At 57.1% G+C, this 19,800-nt stretch overlaps 1 protein-coding gene across 28 annotated transcripts in view; it reads right to left on the bottom strand.

Annotated features, from left to right (window-relative positions):
- OTOF (otoferlin) overlaps positions 1 to 19,800 on the bottom strand; it is a 130,974-nt gene that overhangs the window by 68,735 nt on the left and 42,439 nt on the right. For all 28 annotated transcript variants that reach the window (XM_051773766.1, XM_051773770.1, XM_051773768.1 and 25 more), the window contains exons 6-13: positions 11,128 to 11,201; positions 9,903 to 10,029; positions 8,566 to 8,620; positions 7,849 to 7,980; positions 7,422 to 7,484; positions 5,184 to 5,268; positions 3,769 to 3,928; positions 1,054 to 1,240 (exon numbers count right to left, since the gene is read on the bottom strand). In XM_051773766.1, the coding sequence (XP_051629726.1) occupies positions 1,054 to 1,240; positions 3,769 to 3,928; positions 5,184 to 5,268; positions 7,422 to 7,484; positions 7,849 to 7,980; positions 8,566 to 8,620; positions 9,903 to 10,029; positions 11,128 to 11,201 (883 nt within the window). The remainder of the gene's footprint in view (positions 1 to 1,053; positions 1,241 to 3,768; positions 3,929 to 5,183; positions 5,269 to 7,421; positions 7,485 to 7,848; positions 7,981 to 8,565; positions 8,621 to 9,902; positions 10,030 to 11,127; positions 11,202 to 19,800) is intronic.

Here is a 19,800-nt window from a genome sequence, read left to right as displayed (position 1 = left end):
ACCAAGGATAATAAAGTGACACCACACACATCCCAACATCTCCAGGACAAACCAGGGCACACCAGGGGACACCACACATATCTCAACATCTCTAGGACAACAAAAGAAAACAAAGTGACATCAGATAAATCTCAGCATCCCCAGGACCACCAAGGATAAGAAAGTGACACCACACACATCCCAACGTCCCCAGGACAACCAAGGCAAACCAGGGGACACCACACACATCCCAACATCTCCAGGATAACAAAGTGACACCACACACATCCCAACATCTGCAGGCAAACCAGGGGACACCACACACATCCCAACATCTCCAGGATAACAAAGTGACACCACACACATCCCAACATCTGCAGGCAAACCAGGGGACACCACACACATCCCAACATCTCCAGGATAACAAAGTGACACCACACATATCCCAACATCTGCAGGCAAACCAGGGGACACCACACACATCCCAACATCTCCAGGATAACAAAGTGACACCACACATATCCCAACATCTGCAGGCAAACCAGGGGACACCACACACATCCCAACATCTCCAGAACAACCAGGGCCCACCACACACATCCCAACATCTCCAGGGCAAACCAGGGCCCACCACACACATCCCAACATCTCCAGAACAACCAGGGGACACCACACACATCCCAACATCTGCAGGACAACCAGAGCAAACCAGGGCACACCAGACACATCCCAACATCTCCAGGACAACCAGGGGACACCACACACATCCCAACATCTCCAGGATAACAAAGTGACACCACACATATCCCAACATCTGCAGGCAAACCAGGGGACACCACACACATCCCAACATCCCCAGGACAACCAAGGATAACAAAGTGACACCACACACATCCCAACATCTGCAGGCAAACCAGGGGACACCACACACATCCCAACATCCCCAGGACAACCAAGGATAACAAAGTGACACCACACACACCCCAACATCCCCAGGACAACCCAGACCCCCCGTACACGTCCTGCCCGTGTCCCCTCCCCGTGTCCCCTCCCCGTGTCCCCCCCCCAGCTCACCTTCTGCCCCGCAAACACCACCTGCACGTAGGGGTCCACCAGGTCCTTGTTCTCCCCGATGAGGGCCTTCTTGACGTTGGCCATGATGCTGGTGTTCATCCTGGGCAGCCCCTCTGCCCGGTACACCTTGACGTAGAAGCGTGCCCACTGCCGCTCCGGGGGCACCCCGTCCGGGAGCAGCAGGTTCCTGGGAATTCCGGAGGGATGGGCTTGGGAAAACGCCCCGCTGGGGGCTCCCCCCGCCTCCCCCCCTCGTGGGTTTGTCACGGGGGAGAGGGGTAAAAAAGGTTGGATTGGGCGACCCTGGAGGGCTCCTCCGACCTTTGGGGTTCCATAAAAGACCTGCTGGGGGGAGGCCGCCCCACTCCCCGTGCACCAATCCCATGGGAATGGGGCGAGTGGGATGTTGGGAGAGTCTCCTTCTCTTTGTCGGGGTCCAGGGGGATTGTTTTGGGGGAAGGAATAAACTCCACCGGTTTGGTTTTATGGCACGGGTGGTTTTTCCTCCTCCAGGGCAAGAAAAGGGCCCCGAGGGAAGGCTGGGAGCCAAAGTTTTTCCAGAGCCAAAGTTTTTCCGTGGCTGGTGGGAGGTGCCCTTTGGGGTCGGATGAGCTTTAAGATCCCTTCCCACCCAAACCCTTCTTTCATTCCGTGAAAAAGTGGGATAACGCCACCACCAGAGCATGGAATGATGGCCCCAAAGAGTCCAGGGGGTGCCCCAAATAGCCCAGGGGGTGCCTCAAATAGTCCAGGGGGTGCCCCAAAATAGTGCAAGGGGTGCCCCAAATAGTCCAGGGGGTGCCCAAAATAGTGCAAGGGGTGCCCAAAATAGTGCAAGGGGTGCCCCAAAATAGTGCAAGGGGTGCCCAGAATAGTCCAGGGGGTGCCCAAAATAGTCCAGGGGGTGCTCAAAATAGTGCAGGGGGTGCCCAGAATAGTCCAGGGGGTGCCCAGAATAGTCCAGGGAGTACCCAAAATAGTGCAGGGAGTACCCAAAATAGTGCAAGGGGTGCCCAGAATAGTCCAGGGGGTGCCCAAAATAGTCCAGGGGGTGCCCAAAATAGTCCAGGGGGTGCTCAAAATAGTGCAGGGGGTGCCCAGAATAGTCCAGGGGGTGCCCAGAATAGTCCAGGGGGTGCCCAGAATAGTCCAGGGGGTGCCCAAATAGTGCAGGGGGTGCCCAAAATAGTCCAGGGGGTGCCCAGAATAGTCCAGGGGGTGCCCAGAATAGTCCAGGGGGTGCTCAAAATAGTCCAGGAGGTACCCAAAATAGTGCAGAGGGTGCCCAGAATAGTCCAGAGGGTACCCAAATAGTGCAGGGGGTGCCCCAAAATAGTCCAGGAGGTACCCAAAATAGTCCAGGGGGTGCCCAGAATAGTCCAGGGGGTACCCAAAATAGTGCAGAGGGTGCCCAGAATAGTCCAGGGGGTACCCAAATAGTGCAGGGTGTGCCCCAAAATAGTCCAGGAGGTACCCAAAATAGTGCAGAGGGTGCCCCAAAATAGTCCAGAGGGTACCCAAATAGTGCAGGGGGTGCCCCAAAATAGTCCAGGAGGTACCCAAAATAGTCCAGGGGGTGCCCAGAATAGTCCAGGGGGTGCCCAAAATAGTCCAGGGGGTGCCCAGAATAGCCCAGGGGATGCTCAAAATAGTCCAGGAGGTGCCCAGAATAGTGCAGAGGGTGCCCCAAAATAGCCCAGGGGGTGCCCAAAATAGCCCAGGGGGTGCCCAAAACAGCCCAGGGGGTGCCCAAAACAGCCCAGGGGGTGCCTCGAGCCCCCTCAAGAAGTCAGGAGAGCTGGGCTGGTATTTTTTGCTCCTGGTCTGGGATTCTGACTAATAAGGGTTGGACTGGACCTTAGAGGTCATTCCCAACCCGAGCAATTCCAGGATTCCGTGTGGGGAGAGGCTGAGGGGCAGAGTGGAAACTTAATGGCCCTGGAGTGTTCTGGGGCTGGAGTCAGCTCTGGAAAGCTCCTGATTTTTGTTTCAGGACTTTGGGGTTTTGTTCCTGGGGTTTGGTTCCACCCTTTGGAGAGCTCTGGGAAGTTGAAGGGCCTGAGGGAAAACCTCATCCAGACCTCCCTCTGCTTTTCCGGTGGGTGATGAGACCCTGTCCTATCCCATCCCTTCCCATCCCATCCCATCCCATCCCATCCCCTCCCATCCCATCCCATCCCCTCCCATCCCATCCCATCCCATCCCATCCCATCCCACCCCACCCCATCCATCCCATCCCATCCCATCCCACCCCATCCCAAACCGCCTTCCCACTCAAGGACCTGCACCAGGACCTGTGTCCCCTCAGTTCTGACTGACAGGAGGAACAGGGCTGTGCCTGCTGTCACCAGGACCTGTGTCCTGCCCAGTTCTGACTGTCAGGAGGGACAGGGTTGTGCCTGCTGTGCCTGTCCCAGCACCAGGAGCTGTGTCCTGCCCAGTTCTGACTGTCAGGAGGGACAGGGCTGTGCCTGCTGTCACTGGGACCAACACCAGGACCTGTGTCCTGTCCAGTTCTGACTGACAGGAGGGACAGGGCTCTGCCTGCTGTCCCCTGGCCCCATGTCCTGCCCCTGGAGACACCAGGATTGTCCCCTCTGGCTCCTGGCACAGTCCAGGGTGGGCACCAGGGGCAGTTCAGCCCCAATCCCAGGGGGGAAGGATCAGGAAAATCCGCCCCCAGCGGGGTCTGGGTGGCCCCAGGAGCCTCCTCACCCCTCGATGTCGTCCTCGTCCGTCTCGTTGGCCTTGTGGGGGGTCTTGATGTTGTCCCCCTTGCCCACCACGGCGATGTCACACTTGAGGTAGCCCTTGAGCCCCGCCGTGAGGTCCTCGGGGTCCGACAGGATGGCCCACTTGTGGTAGAACTGGTGCTCTGCAAGAGGGGACGAGAGGGGACACGGGGGGTGAGGGGGGACACTGGGGACAAAAGGGGAACACTGGGGGTGAGAGGGGACACTGGGGGTGAGAGGGGGACACTGGGGGTGAGAGGGGACACCGGGGGTGAGAGGGGACACTGCGGGTGAGAGGGGACATTGGGGACTAAAGGGGAACACTGGGGGGGAGAGGGGACATTGGGGGGGAGAGGGGACACTGGGGGTGAGAGGGGACACTGGGGGGGAGAGGGGACACTGGGGGGGAGAGGGGACACTGGGGACAAAAGGGGAACACTGGGGGTGAGAGGGGACACTGGGGGGGAGAGGGGACACTGGGGGGGAGAGGGGACACCGGGGGTGAGAGGGGACAAAAGGGGACACTGGGGGTGAGAGGGGAACACTGGGGGTGAGAGGGGACACTGGGGGGGAGAGGGGACACGGGGGGTGAGAGGGGACACGGGGGGTGAGAGGGGACACGGGGGGTGAGAGGGGAACACTGGGGGTGAGAGGGACACCGGGGGTGAGAGGGGACACTGCGGGTGAGAGGGGACACTGGGGACAAAAGGGACATTAGGAATGAGAAGGGACACTGGGGACGAGAGGGGACACAGGGGGTGAGAGGGGACACCGGGGGTGAGAGGGGAACACTGGGGGTGAGAGGGGACACTGGGAGTGAGAGGGGACACTGGGGGTGAGGGGAGTCACTGGGGGGGAGAGGGGACACTGGTGATGAGAGGGGACACTGGGGGTGAGAGGGGACACTGGGGACAGGAAAGGACATTGGGGACAAAAGGGACACTGGGGATGAGAGGGGACACTGGGGATAAAAAGGGACAGTGGGGACAGGAAGGGACACTGGGGACAGGAAGGGACACTGGGGACGAGAGGGGACACTGGGGACAAACCATTCCAGGATTCTATGATAAAGGATCCATTCAGAGGGATTTTTCTGCAATGTGGGGATGGAAAAGGCAGGACAGGGGAAGGGAGACCCTGCCCTGAGTGCCGAGATTCCCAGGGAACCCCCTTGTTCCCGGAACTCCTTCCCAGGGAGGAGCTGGGCTGGGGATGGATCCAATGGCAGGCTCTGGCTCCAGGCTGGGAGAGCTGGGAATGGCCAGGCTGGAGAAGGGAAGGATCCCGGGAGAGCTTGGAGCACATTCCAGAGCCTGAAGGGGCTTTCCAAGGAAAGCAGCCCCTCCCTGGCTGTTCCCCTGCAGGGACCAATCCCAGCAGCATTCCCAAATTCCCTACCGGGCTGGGAATAAACGGTCCCCACGTCCATCTTGAAGGAGCCCACGAGGGTCCCACTGCGCAGGAGGTTCTTCGAGTGGATCACCTGGAATTCCAGATGGGAAAACCGGTCGGGTTCCCGTTCCCGTGCCCCGGGAGCCACGAGGATCCTTCCAGAGGCATTCGGGGTGGGATGGGAAAGGAGCTGATCCCTTTTCCTGGGGCTGTGTGGGACTCCAAGGACACCTGGAGGGGTTGGCAGCTGGGATTTGAGGGAAGGGGCTGGATGGATCCAGGATTTGAGGGAATTCAGGAACTGGATGGATCCAGGATTTGAGGGAATTCAGGAACTGGATGGATCCAGGATTTGATGGAATTCAGGAGGTAGATGGATCCAGGATTTGAGGAAGGGGCTGGATGGATCCAGGATTTGAGTGAAGGGGCTGGATGGATCCAGGATTTGAGGGAAGGGGCTGGATGGATCCAGGATTTGAGGGATGGATGGATCAAGGATTTAAGGGAAGGGGCTGGATGGATCGAGGATTTGAGGGAAGGGGCTGGATGGATCCAGGATTTGAGGGAATTCAGGAGCTGGATGGACCCAGGATTTGAGGGAAGGACCTGGATGGATCCAGGATTTGAGGGAAGGACCTGGATGGATCCAGGATTTGAGGGAATTCGGGAGCTGGATGGATCCAGGATTTGAGGGAATTCGGGAGCTGGATGGATCCAGGATTTGAGGGAATTCAGGGGCTGGATGGATCCAGGATTTGAGGGAATTCAGGGGCTGGATGGATCCAGGATTTGAGGGAAGGGGCTGGATGGATCCAGGATTTGAGGGAATTCAGGGGCTGGATGGATCCAGGATTTGAGGGAATTCAGGAGCTGGATGGATCCAGGATTTGAGGGAATTCAGGAGCTGGATGGATCCAGGATTTGAGGGAATTAAGGAGCTGGATGGATCCAGGATTTGAGGGAATTCAGGAGCTGGATGGAGCCAGGATTTGAGGGAATCCAGGAGCTGGATGGATCCAGGATTTGAGGGAAGGGGCTGGATGGATCCAGGATTTGAGGGAATTCAGGGGCTGGATGGATCCAGGATTTGAGGGAATTCAGGAGCTGGATGGATCTAGGATTTGAGGGAATTCAGGAGCTGGATGGATCCAGGATTTGAGGGAATTCAGGAGCTGGATGGATCCAGGATTTGAGGGAATTCAGGAGCTGGATGGATCCAGGATTTGAGGGAATTCAGGAGCTGGATGGATCCAGGATTTGAGGGAATTCAAGAGTTGGATGGATCCAGGATTTGAGGGAATTCAGGAGCTGGATGGATCCAGGATTTGAGGGAATTCAGGAGCTGGATGGATCCAGGATTTGAGGGAATTCAGGAGCTGGATGGATCCAGGATTTGAGGGAAGGACGTAGATGGATCCAGGATTTGAGGGAATTCAGGAGCTGGATGGATCCAGGATTTGAGGGAAGGACGTAGATGGATCCAGGATTTGAGGGAATTCAGGAGCTGGATGGATCCAGGATTTGAGGGAATTCAGGAGCTGGATGGATCCAGGATTTGAGGGAATTCAGGAGCTGGATGGATCTAGGATTTGAGGGAATTCGGGGGCTGGATGGATCCAGGATTTGAGGAAGGGGCTGGGTGGATCCAGGATTTGAGGAAGGGGCTGGGTGGATCCAGGATTTGAGGGAATTCAGGAGCTGGATGGATTCAGGATTTGAGGAAGGGGTTGGATGGATCCAGGATTTGAGGGAAGGGGCTGGACGGATCCAGGATTTGAGGGAAGGGTCTCTGTGGATCCAGGATTTGAGGGAAGGGTCTCTGTGGATCCAGGATTTGAGGGAAGGAGCCATGTGGATCCAGGATTTGAGGGAATTCAGGGGCTGGATGGATCCAGGATTTGAGGGAAGGGGCTGGATGGATCCAGGATTTGAGGGAAGGGGCTGGATGGATCCAGGATTTGAGGGAAGGGGCTGGATGGATCCAGGATTTGAGGGAAGGGGCTGGATGGATCCAGGATTTGAGGGAAGGGGCTGGATGGATCCAGGATTTGAGGGAAGGGGCTGGATGGATCCAGGATTTGAGGGAAGGAGGGACTGGGGGCTCTGCCAGCCAGGGGGGGGCTGTGGGAGGGAACCCCTCGGTTCCTGTTGGGAATCTCCCACCCAGGAGCTCAAATCCCTCCCGAAAGGGGCCGTTTGCTCCCCAAATCCCAGGGAAAGGCCGAAGGAACGGCCCTCACTCACGGACAGCTTGATGATCTTGTCGAACATGACGTCGGGGGGGACGTGGAAGTCGAAGACAAAGTACTGGAAGGGAAGGAGGAGCCGTCAGGGGGGGATCCCCGGGGTCGGAAAACCCCCTGGAGCAGCCGTGACCGCCCCGGAGGAGCCCCTGCAGCCCCCGGGACGCGCCCCTGGGACCCCAACGCCGACCTCTGGACCCCGGGGGGGGGCTGAGGGAAGCACTGAACCCTTGGAAAAGCCGAGGATGATCCATCCCAAGTGAGCCCGGGGGCACCTCCCGCCAACCCCGGAGGGCCGAAGGCTCCAATTCCCGCCCGGATTCCACCCCGTGGCGGGGGTTAAACCCCAAAGCAGCGCCAGGGGATGGGCGATGCCCCTTCCCCGAGGGCAGAGCAGCCCCGGGAGTGCCCCCCCAGCCCAGCCCCACCTCGTTGTAGTAGGGGCAGTTGGTGGACTCCTTCATGGACGTGAACTTCTTCTCCTCGCCCACCTCCACGCACACCACGGGGTCCATGTTGAGCCCCACGAGCTGCCGGGCCTCGATGATGGTCACGCTGACCTGGGCACAGGGGGGGAATTTGGGGGGCACCTTCGCCTCCAGGGCCGGGATTCCTCTCCCTGCCCCTCCTTTGGAGGCGTTTTCCCGGCAGGGGCGGCGGATCCGGGGCCTCCCGGGCACATCCCAGGGGGGTGTGGGATGCTGGAGATCCCGGGAATTCCCCCTTGTCTCGGCCCCAGAGGGTGGGGGCTTCGAGAAAGGTGGGAATCACATGGATTTATCCTGGATCAGAGCTCGGGCAGTGGGACCAAACAATGGGATCACAGAACCCCGCAGAGGGTGGGTGGGGCTGGAAGGGACCCTGAGGGTCACCCAGTTCCCTGCCAGGGGCTGGGACGCCTTCCACCATCCCAGGCTGCTCCAAGGAGAACCTGGGAGAGCTTCATTTGGGCTTAATTGGGCTCCACACCCCAGAGACCACACCCAGCTCGTCAACCTCATCTGGGGTTTGTCACTCCACCATCCGAATTCCAGCTCCTGGGAAGTCCCGCCTGGAGAGCGCAGGGTGTGGGAGCCCAGCAGGAGGTTGTTCCCTGTGAGAGGGTCCCCCCACGCCCTGGTTGTGACCCCCCCGTTGTCACCCACCTGGTAGTCCATGGGCCTGCCAGCGCTGGGCTCCATCTTGATGTCGGGCTTGGACCTTTGGAGGGGAGGGAGAAACCCCCGGTGGGATTCAGGGAGCCATGGAATGGTTCGGGTGGGAATGACCGTGTGGTTCCACCTCCCGCCAGCCCAGGCTGCTCCAGCCCAGCCTTGGACACTGCCAGGGATCCAAGGGCAGCCACAGCTTCCCTGGGAATTCCAGCCCAGCCCCTCCCCACCCTCAGAGGGAAGAATTCCCTCCCCCTGTCCCTCTGGCAGTGGGAAGCCATTCCCGGTGCCCTCGCCCCGGGCTGTGACACAGAAATCCCAGGGTCACCCCGGGAGCTCCTGCTCTGCTGGAATCCCAGGGACACAACCCCGGGGGGCTCTGGAACCCCCTGGAATGGGGGCGATCTCTGCAGCGGGTACCCCCCAAAGCAACCCACACCCTGCTGGCTCTGGAACCCCCCGGAATGGGGGTGATCTCTGCAGCAGGAACCCCCAAAACAACCCTTACCCCACTGGCTCCAGGGGGCAGTGATGTCAGGGATGATGTCAGGGACAATGTCAGGGACCATGTCACGGACAATGACAGGGATGATGTCAGGGACGATGTCAGGGACAACAACAGAGATGATGTCAGGGATAATGACAGGGACAATGTCAGGGACAAGGACAGGGACAATGTCAGGGACAAGGACAGGGACGGTGTCAGGGACGATGTTGGGGACGATGTCAGGGACAAGGACAGGAACAATGTCAGGGACAATGACAGGGATGATGTCAGGGATGATGTCAGGGACAAGGACAGGGATGAGGACAATGTCAGGGACAATGACAGGGATGATGTCAGGGACGATGCCAGGGACAATGACAGGGATGATGTCAGAGATGATGTCAGAGATGATGTCAGAGATGATGTCAGAGATGATGTCAGGGACCATGTCAGGGACAACAAGCACAATGTCAGGGACGAGGACAATGTCAGGGACAAGGACAGGGATGATGTCAGGGACAAGGACAGGGTCAAGGACAGGGTCAAGGACAGGAACAATGTCAGGGATGAGGACAATGTCAGGGACAAGGACAGGGACGATGTCAGGGACAAGGACAGGGATGATGTCAGGGACAAGGACAGGGATGATGTCAGGGACAATGTCAGGGACAATGAAAGGGACCATGACAAGGACAAGGACAGGGACGATGACAGGGACAAGGACAGGGACAAGGACAGGGACAAGGACAGGGACCACATCAGGGGTGAGGACAGTGACAAGGACAGGGACCATGTCAGGGACAATACCAGTGCCACACGGCTGTGGGGGGGGCTGTGCCCTCACCTCTTGTTGGACACATTGGTGGTGACAGCGGTGACAGAGGCCAGCGAGACCGTGTCCGGCTCCAGCCCCGTCCCGCCCCTCAGCGCCCTCCTGTCCAGCTCCTCCGGCTCCAGCACGGCGGGTTCGTCTGCGGGGGGACACAAAGGGACAAAAGGACTGCGGGGGGGACACAAAGGGACAAAGGGACTGCAGGGGGTGCGACACAAAGGGACAAAGGGACGGCCCGCGGTTCGTTTTCCGCGCCGTGAATAATTCAGGAGGCGGACAAAGGGGAATCCAAGCCGGAGGGAGGGGACAGCGGCCACCCGGGGCAGGGCAGGGCCAGCCCGAGCCCAGACGGGGCGACTGAGGAGCCCGGGGCTCGAGTGACGCGGTAATTCCACCCGGGAACGATTCCAGGGGAGGCGAAACAAAGGGAAGAAATGATGAGCGCCCCAAACTTCGGGGGTGAAAGAGCCCTCGGGCAAGGGCGGGGGCTCTGTCGCAAAGATAAACAACCGTGGGGGGAAAAAAAACGGGAGAAACGGGTGGTTTTCTCCAGGTGGAAAATTGCTGCGGGATGAGGGAAGAGCCCAGAGCCCACCGGCACTGGGGCACCAGTCCAGGTTTCCCTTAGAAAAAGTTGCTGAGATGCTCCTTTCCTGGGGGAAAGGGTGTCTCCAGCTGAGCCGGGAGGATTTTGGGATGAATCAGAGCCCCCTCAGCTGGGAAGTGCAGCCTCCAGCTCTGGGACCAGCACGGGCAGGTCATGGAAATCTTGGAGAGGGACAAGAGGAGGCTCCGGAGATGCTGCCAGGGCTGGAGCCCCTCTGCTCTGGAGCCAGGCTGGGAGAGCTGGGAATGGCCAGGCTGGAGAAGGGAAGGATCCCGGGAGAGCTTGGAGCACATTCCAGAGCCTGAAGGGGCTCCAGGAGAGCTGGAGAGGGACTGGGGATGAGGGCCTGGAATGCCAGGCCCCAGGGAATGGATCCCAGTGGGAAAGGGGAGATTTGGGGGGGAGATTGGGAAGGGATTCCTGGCTGGGAGGGTGGGGAGGGGCTGGGCTGGAATTCCCAGAGAAGCTGTGGCTGCCCCTGGATCCCTGGCAGTGTCCAAGGCCGGGTTGGAGCCACCTGGGATGGCGGGAGGTGTCCCTGCCCGTGGCAGGGGGTGGGATGAGATGGGATTTAAGGTCCCTTCCCACAGATCCCACGCAATCCCCCGCCGTGTAATTCCAGGGCCGTACCTTGTTTCCGATGCTCATCCTTGGCCGGGCGCGCCTTGCCGAGTTTCATGGCTGAAAAAACTCCTTTCCCAGCCCTGGATGAAGAGAGCAAACAAAAAAACCCAAAAAGAAAACCATAAATGAGTGTATTTGAGTGTTTTCCAGGCCTCGGGAGCGGGAGCAGGAGGAGCCTCTCCCGGTTCAGCAGCCAGGGAGGAAAGATCAGGAGAAGGAAGGAGCAGGAGCCCGGAGCACAGGGAATCACACGGCCCTGGAGCCCTGCAGCTCCTTTTGTGTCCTGGGAATGCCTCAGTTTGGGATAAAACACGAGGCTGGAGCACGGCCTGGGCAGCCTAGGAACCCTCCCCGTGCCCCGTGTCCCCACCGTGCTCCGAATCCTCCCGGGGGCTGCTCCCGGAGCTGCTCATTCCCCAGGGAAACGCCTAAAAACCCAACTCCTGAAGATTAAATCACCCTGACGCTTCCCAGACCAGCCTGCCGTGGGAAAACCAGGAAGCTTTAGGGCTGGAGCAGCAGGAAATTTGTACAGATCCCGAAGTTTTCCAGCAGCCAATTCCGGGAAGATAGTTTTTCCCCCTCCCAGGGGGGTGAGGTCATGGAATTCCAGGCTGGTTTGGGTGGGAAGGGAACTTAAAGATCATTTAATTCCCACTCCCTGCCATGGGCAGGGACACCTTCCACCATCCCAGGGACTCCAACCTGGCCTTGGACACTGCCAGGGATCCAGGGGCAGCCACAGCTTCTCTGGGAATTCCAGCCCAACCCCTCCCCACCCTCCCAGCCAGGAATCCCTTCCCAATCTCCCCCCCAGATCTCCCCTTTCCCACTGGGATCCATTCCCTGGGGCCTGCCCCTCACCTCCAGCCGGGATCTCACCTCCCAGGTGCCGGGAGATCCCGGGCTCAGCTCCAGCCCCGGGAGCAGCAGGATCGGGATGTGCTTCCCACGATCCCGGTGCCGGCACCGACCCCTCCCTGTGGGACCGCGGGAGGGGCTTTGACCCTTTTTTGGGAGCCAAAGCAGCTCCAGCCTCGTCCTAAAGAACCTCTGGAATTCTGAGCGAGCCGGAGCACGCGGGAAGAAAGCGAAGGAGAGCGGGATAACCCAGAATTCCCGGCGGGAAGGGGCAGGAGGAGGGAGGGAGGAAGGCGCACGAACCACTTAGAGCCGGGACTAAAGCAAAGCTCAGGCGCAGGAACCATTTAGGACCGGGACTAAAGCAAAGCTCAGACCCCCCCGGGCCGTCTCTGGCAGCCGGGATAAAATTTTGGGATGCTCCCAAGGGGCAGTTGGTGGATGGAGAGGAGGAGGAAGGATGAGGGCGATGTTTCCACGGCTGAGATCCCGCCTGGAAACGCTGCTGAGCCGTCCGCAAACTCATTTACTTAATGAGTTTGTTTAATGAGCGGCCCCCCCCCGATCCCGGCTCGGGCTGTGGAAGCGCTCCCAGAGCTGGAGGTCCCTTCCAGCCTGGAATATCCAGCAGGCTCGGAGCCAACGCACCTCCAGGGCTGGTTAGGTTTTCCCTTCTTTTCCATTAAATTCTTAAAAACGGAGAAGAAAGAAAAAAAAGAATCAAGCCCGGCAGCCCCCGGAGGTGAAGTTTGCCCGCGGGTGGTTGGGGATAAAACCTGTCCCGGGAATTCCTGAGGCTCCCGGGGAAGGAAAAGCAAAGGGAGGAGCGGCTGGGGATGGAATTCGCAGGGAAGACTCGCCCAGGAGCCAAATCCTCGCGGGGACACCGAGGGGAAGGGCCGGGAATGACGGGGTTGGGAGGGGGAGGAGGAAAGGGGGGAAAGGAAAGAAGGAAGGGGAGGAAAAGGAGGGAAAAGGAAAGAGAGGGAATGAAGAAAATGGCGAAAAATGGGGGGGGAAAGGAAAGGAAAAAAGGAAAGAGAAAATGGGGAAAAGAGGAAAAGAGGAAAAGAGGAAAAGAGGAAAAGAGGAAAAGAGGAAAAGAGGAAAAGAGGAAAAGAGGAAAAGAGGAAAAGAGGAAAAGAGGAAAAGAGGAAAAGAGGAAAAGAGGAAAAGAGGAAAAGAGGAAAAGAGGAAAAGAGGAAAAGAGGAAAAGAGGAAAAGAGGAAAAGAGGAAAAGAGGAAAGAGGAAAAAAGGGGGAAAGAAGAAATGGGGAAAAGAGGAACAAAGGAAAAAGAAAAGAGGAAATGGGGAAAAGAGGAACAAAGGAAAAAAGAAGAGAGGAAATAGGGAAAAAAGAGGAAATGGGGAAAAGAGGAACAAAGGAAAAAGAAAAGAGGAAATGGGGAAAAGAGGAACAAAGGAAAAAAGAAGAGAGGAAATGGGGAAAAAAGAGGAAATGGGGAAAAGAGGAAAAAAGGGGGAAAAGAGGGGAAATGGGGAAGAGGAAAAAAGGAAATGGGAAAAATTAGGGAAAAAGAAAACAAGGGAAAAGAAAATGGGGGGGGAAAGAAAAAAAAAAAGAAGAGAAGGAAAAGGAAAAGAGGAAAAAAGGAAAAATGAAAATAGGGAAAAAGAAAACAGAGAAAAAGGGAAAAAAGAAGAGAGGAAAAAAGTAAGAAGGAAAAAAGAAAACGGTGGAAATGAGGAAAAAAGAAAATAGGAAAAAGGAGAATAGGAATAAAAAGGGGAAAAAAGGAAAAACAAAAGAGTAAAAGGAGGATAAAAAAAAGAAAAAATGAAAACGAGGAAAAGAAAAAGGATAATAAAAAAAGAACGAGGAGAAAAGGGGAAAAGAAAAAAGGAAAGGAGAGAGGGGGGAAAAATAAAGAAAATCCACCGAAAAAATACGGGAGGAAAAAACACAAAGAGGAAAAATCAAGAAAAGAAAAAAATAAATAATTAAAAAAAAACAGGAAAAAAAGTCAGGGAAAAAAACAGGGGAAAAAACGGGGGGAAAAAACAAGAGGAAAAAATACAGGAGAAAAAAAAAAACAAAAAGGAAAAATCAAGAAAAGAAAAAAGTAATTAAAAAAAAAACAGAAAAAAAAGTCAGGGAAAAAAAACGGGAAAAACGGGGAGGGAGGGGAAACAAAACTAAAACGCAAAAACACACACACAAAAAAGGTGAAAAAACAGAAATAAACGGGGCGGGGCGGGGGGAGGGGAGAGAAAAAAAGAAAAACAGGGGGGAAAAAAAGCAGAGGAGAAGTAAATTCTAAAGGGATGGATTTGGCAGGTGCGGAGCAGAGGGAAGAGGCAGAAGGGGAGGAAGGAGGAGCCGTCCCGGAGCTCCGGGGCAGAATCCCAGAGGCTCATCCCGCTCCCAGCCCCTTCCCGATCCCAACCCCCCGGCCCCTTTTCCACATCCCGACCCTCTTCCCTTTCCCATTCCCGGCCGTACCTGCCCCAGCTCCCATCCCAACCCCATTCCCATTCCCATTCCCGGCCGTACCTGCCCCCGCTCCCATCCCAACCCCATTCCCATTCCCGTTCCCATTCCCATTCCCGGCCGTACCTGCCCCCGTTCCCATCCCGACCCCATTCCCATTCCCTTTCCCATTCCCGGCCGTACCTGCCCCCGCTCCCATCCCAACCCCATTCCCATTCCCGTTCCCATTCCCATTCCCAGCCGTACCTGCCCCCTCTCCCATCCCGACCCCATTCCCATTCCCTTTCCCATTCCCGGCCGTACCTGCCCCCGCTCCCATCCCGACCCCATTCCCATTCCCTTTCCCATTCCCATTCCCGGCCGTACCTGCCCCCGTTCCCATCCCAACCCCTTTCCCATTCCCGTTCCCATTCCCATTCCCGGCCGTACCTGCCCCCGCTCCAGGCCTCGCTGTTCCCGGGAAAAGGGGCTGGAAGGGCTCGGGGAGGAGCGCGGCCGGTTCAGGGGGCAGATCCCATCCCGGGGGGGTTCCACCCGAGGGATCCCAGCCGAGGGATCCCAGCCGAGGCCGCTCCCGCCGGGAATCGGGCGCCGCCGGAGAGCCGACACCGGCCCCGCATGAATATTCCATGAGGAGCCGCGAACCTGAGCTGCCCCCAGAGCCCTCCTGCGCCCGCTCCTGCCTTCCTTCCTCCCGCATTCCCAAAGATATCCCCCCGCCCCCGAGCCCCGGGAGCAGCCGCTGCTCCTTCCCGAGGGACGGGAACCAGCCGGGATGGGCGCAGGGAGAGCTCTTCCCGTTTTTCCCGGCCCTGCCCTGTCCCTTTGGGTTGTCTGGGGACATTCCTCTCTCTTCCCAAGGGATGGGAACCAGCCGGGATGGGCGCAGGGAGAGCTCTTCCCTTTTTTCCCCGGCTCTGCCCTGTCCCTGAGGACATTCGTCTCTCTTCCCAAGGGATGGGAACCAGCCGGGACGGGCGCAGGGAGAGCTCTTCCCGTTTTTCCCGGCTCTGCCCTGTCCCTTTGGGCTGTCTGGGGACATTCCTCTCTCTTCCCGAGGGACGGGAACCAGCAAGGACCGGCTCAGGGAGAGCTCTTCCCGTTTTCCCGGCCCTGCCCTGTCCCTTTGGGTTGTCTGGGGACATTCCTCTCTCTTCCCGAGGGACGGGAACCAGCAAGGACCGGCTCAGGGAGAGCTCTTCCCATTTTTCCCGGCTCTTCCCTGTCCCTGAGGACATTTGTCTCCCTTCCCCGAGGAGGTGGAACCAGCCGGGATGGGCGCAGGGAGAGCTCTTCCCGTTTTTCCCGGCTCTTCCCTCTCCTTATTGACTGTTTGAGGACATTTGTCTCCCTTCCCAAGGGACGGGAACCAGCTGGGACGGGCTCAGGGAAAGCTCTTCCCGTTTTTCCCGGCTCTGCCCTCTCCTTACTGACCGGTTTAAGGACGTTTGTCTCCTCCCCCCCCCTCACCTCCTCCCCTCACATCATTAATTAGGAGGCCCCATCCCATCCCATCCCATCCCGTCCCATCCCATCCCATCCCGTTTTGGCCACCTGGGCTCCAGGGAAAAAGAAAAAAAAGGAAATGAAAGGTGAAGAAAAAAAAAAAAAAAAGAAAAACCACAAAAAAAAAAAAAATACAGGGGGGAAAAACCAAACAGGAAAAATCAGGAAAATAAAAATAAATAAATAATAATGAATAAAATAATAATAAATAATAATAAAATACATGGAAACTTGGGGGTGGAGGGACATGGGGATCCTGGAGGGACACCACAGGGATCCTGGAGGGACACGGGGATCCTGGAGGAGGGACGGGCAGGGAGCCGGGAGCCGCCTCTCCCCTCTCCCGCTCCTAAAGATCCGGTTACAGGTTAATTATTCATGGCCAAAAAGGACATTTTAGTCCTTGGTTCTTACCGGGCACTTGGGCACGGGGTGTTTGTGGTTCAGTTCCTCGCAGGAATTGTGCCCCTCAGGCGGGAGCCGCCTCCCGCCCACGAGTTCTCCCAGTTCTCCCAGTTTCCCAGTTCTCCCAGTTTCCCAGTTCTCCCAGTTTCCCAGTTCTCCCGCCCGTGCCGGGCTGGGATCCCGGCGCCAGCCCCGGGGCTCGTCCTGCACACACCAGCCTGGGGAAAAGCCCGACCCCAGACCCCTCGTGCCGCTTCCCAGGGGAAGGGAACCAGGGCAGGGAGAACTCTTCCCGTTTTTCCCGGCTCTGCCCTCTCCTTACTGACCGGTTTAAGGACGTTTGTCTCCTCCCTCCACTCGCATTATTAATTAGGAGGCCCCATCCCACCCCACCCCACCCCACTTCGGCCACCTGGGCTCCAGGGAAAAAGAAAAAGGGAAACGAAACGGGATTAAAAAAAAAAAAGAAAAAGAAAAAAGAAAAAGAAAAACCGACGAAAAAAATTCAGGGGGGAAAAAACCAAACAGGAAAAATCAGGAAAATAAATAAAAAAATAAATAAATATAATAATAATAATAATAATAATAATAATAATAATAATAATAATAATAAATACAGGGAAACTTGGGGGTGGAGGGACACCGGGATCCTGGAGGGACACAGAGATCCTAGAGGGACACCACAGGGATCCTGAAGGGACATTGGGATCCTGCAGGGACACAGAGATCCTGGAGGGACACCAGGATCCTGGAGGGACATGGGAATTCTGGAGGGACACCACAGGGATCCTGAAGGGACATTGGGATCCTGCAGGGACACAGAGATCCTGGAGGGACACCGGGATCCTGGAAGGAGACTCAGTATCCTGGAGGGACACCAGGATCCTGGAGGGACACAGGGATCCTAGAGGGACATGGGAATTCTGGAGGGACACAGGGATCCTGGAGGGACACGGGGATCCTGAAGGGACACCACAGGGATCCTGGAGGGACATGGGGATCCTGAAGGGACACATTTTCCCTGGCTCTGCCCTGTCCCTGTCGGCCGTTTGGGGCCATTTGTCCCCTTTCCCCCCTCATCTCCTCCCTTTCCACCATCAACCCAGAGGTTCCCTCTCATCCCAATCCCAGGATTTGCCCTTAAACCACAGAGCAAGGAGAGACCTCGCTGGTGTGGGAATGCCCTGGGGGGACTCCAGGATCATTCCCTGGAGTTGAGCTTCAACTCCAGCCTAAATTTGTGGGAATGCCCTGGGGGGGCTCTGGGATCATTCCCTGGAGCTGAGTTCAAATTCCAGCCTAAATTTGTGGGAATGCCCCGGGGGGGGGGGGCTCCGGGATCATTCCCTGGAGCTGAGCTTAAACTCCAGCCTAAATTTGTGGGAATGCCCCCGGAATGCCCCCGAGGGGGCTCCGGGATCATTCCCTGGAGCTGAGCTTAAACTCCAGCCTAAATTCTGCTAAACCAGACGCTGCTGTTGGGAGAAACCCCCGCTCAGGTATCCAGGGAAAACAGCTGGGATGGAAGTGGGGCAGGGCCTGAACAAACCTGGCTGCAGGGATGATGGGACAGGAGCTGTAACATCGTGGAATTATGGAATATCCTGGAATGGAAGGACCCACAAGGGCCTAAATTCCAGCTCCTGGACACCCCAAGGATCCCAGCATCCCAACCCTCCCGGAGCTCTGGCAGCCCTGGGGCCAAGACCATTCCCTGGGGAGCCTGGTCAGTGCCAGCCACCCTCGGGGGGAAGGACCTTTCCCTAATTCCCAAAGGAAAAGCTGCTCCCGAGTCCCACCAGCTCCTGACCATTCCCAGGCTGGGAAACTCTCCCTCCAGCCACCTCCCATCCGATCCCGACGGGATCCAGGCTCCCCTCAGGACCTCTCAGTTCCCTTCCAGAGCTTCCAGGGGCTGCTCCAAGACTCCAGGAATGATTCCCAAACCAGCAGGGATGATCCCCAAACCAGGAGAGATGATCCCCAAACCAGGAGGAACAATTCCCAAACCAGGAGAGATGATTCCCAAACCAGGAGAGATGATCCCCAAGCCAAGAGAGATGATTCCCAAACCAGGAGAGATGATCCCCAAACCAGGAGGAACAATTCCCAAACCAGGAGGAATGATTCCCAAACCAGGAGGGATGATCCCCAAACCAGGGGAGATGATCCCCAAACCAGGAGAGATGATCCCCAAACCAGGAGGAACAATTCCCAAACCAGGAGAGATGATTCCCAAACCAGGAGAGATGATCCCCAAGCCAAGAGAGATGATTCCCAAACCAGGAGGAATGATTCCCAAATCAGGAGGAATGATTCCCAAATCAGGAGGAATGATTCCCAAACCAGGAGAGATGATTCCCAAATCAGGAGGAACAATTCCCAAACCAGGAGAGATGATCCCCAAGCCAAGAGAGATGATCCCCAAGCCAAGAGAGATGATTCCCAAACCAGGAGAGATGATTCCCAAACCAGGAGGAACAATTCCCAAACCAGGAGAGATGATTCCCAAACCAGGAGAGATGATCCCCAAACCAGGAAAGATGATTCCCAAACCAGGAGAGATGATTCCCAAACCAGGAGGAACAATTCCCAAACCAGGAGGAACAATTCCCAAACCAGGAGAGATGATTCCCAAACCAAGAGAGATGATCCCCAAACCCGCAGAAATGATCCCAGTGATGTCTTTAACATCCAGCTCCTGCCGGATGAACATTCCCTGCAGGCTCCAGACCCATCCCAGAGACCCAAATCCCTCCAGGGCCGCAGGCTCAGCTTTGGGAGGAAGGGGGAGCACTCCCAGGGATCGGCTGGGAAAGGTGGGAAGGAGGAGGAGGAGGAGGAGGAGGAGGGAGAGCAAAACCTACTTGTGCTCCTTGGTCTTCTCTTTGCCTTTGCTGGAGCAGGGAGGGGACAAAAGGGAAGAAGGTTCCGTCACTTGGACACTCCTGGAATGGGTTGGGTGGGAAGGGGCCTCAAATCCCATCCCATTCCAGGGGCAGGGACACCTCCCGCTATCCCAGGGAATCCAGCCCGGCCTTGGACACTCCCAGGGATCCAGGGGCAGCCACAGCTTCTCTGGGAATTCCAGCCCAGCCCCTCCCCACCCTCCCAGGGAAGGATTCCTTCCCAAATTCCCAAAATTTCCTCTCTGGGGGCTTAAAATTCGGGTGGAAAACATCCCTCCCGACCCTGGATGGAGCACTGGAGCTGCAGGGGATGGGCATTCCCGGGATGTGGGAATGGGGCTGGGGAAGCAGGACACGTGGGAGCGGGGACAGGACACGCCCGGATTTGGGAATTCCCTGGGATGGGGGACAAGGCTTCTCCTTCCTGGTGGAGGGGAATGGGCTCCCTTATCCCCCCTCCTCTCTCCAGAGGCTGGAGGAGCCGGATGGATCCGGGATTCCTCATCCCTGCCCAGGCTGACACTGACTCCTCCTGCCCTGATCCC

The sequence above is a fragment of the Manacus candei genome, unplaced genomic scaffold (genome assembly GCF_025592945.1).
Source record: "Manacus candei isolate 608988 ecotype Guabito, Panama unplaced genomic scaffold, ASM2559294v1 h1tg000177l, whole genome shotgun sequence".
Classification (NCBI taxonomy): domain Eukaryota; kingdom Metazoa; phylum Chordata; class Aves; order Passeriformes; family Pipridae; genus Manacus; species Manacus candei.
This window is presented reverse-complemented; position numbering and strand designations above follow the sequence as displayed.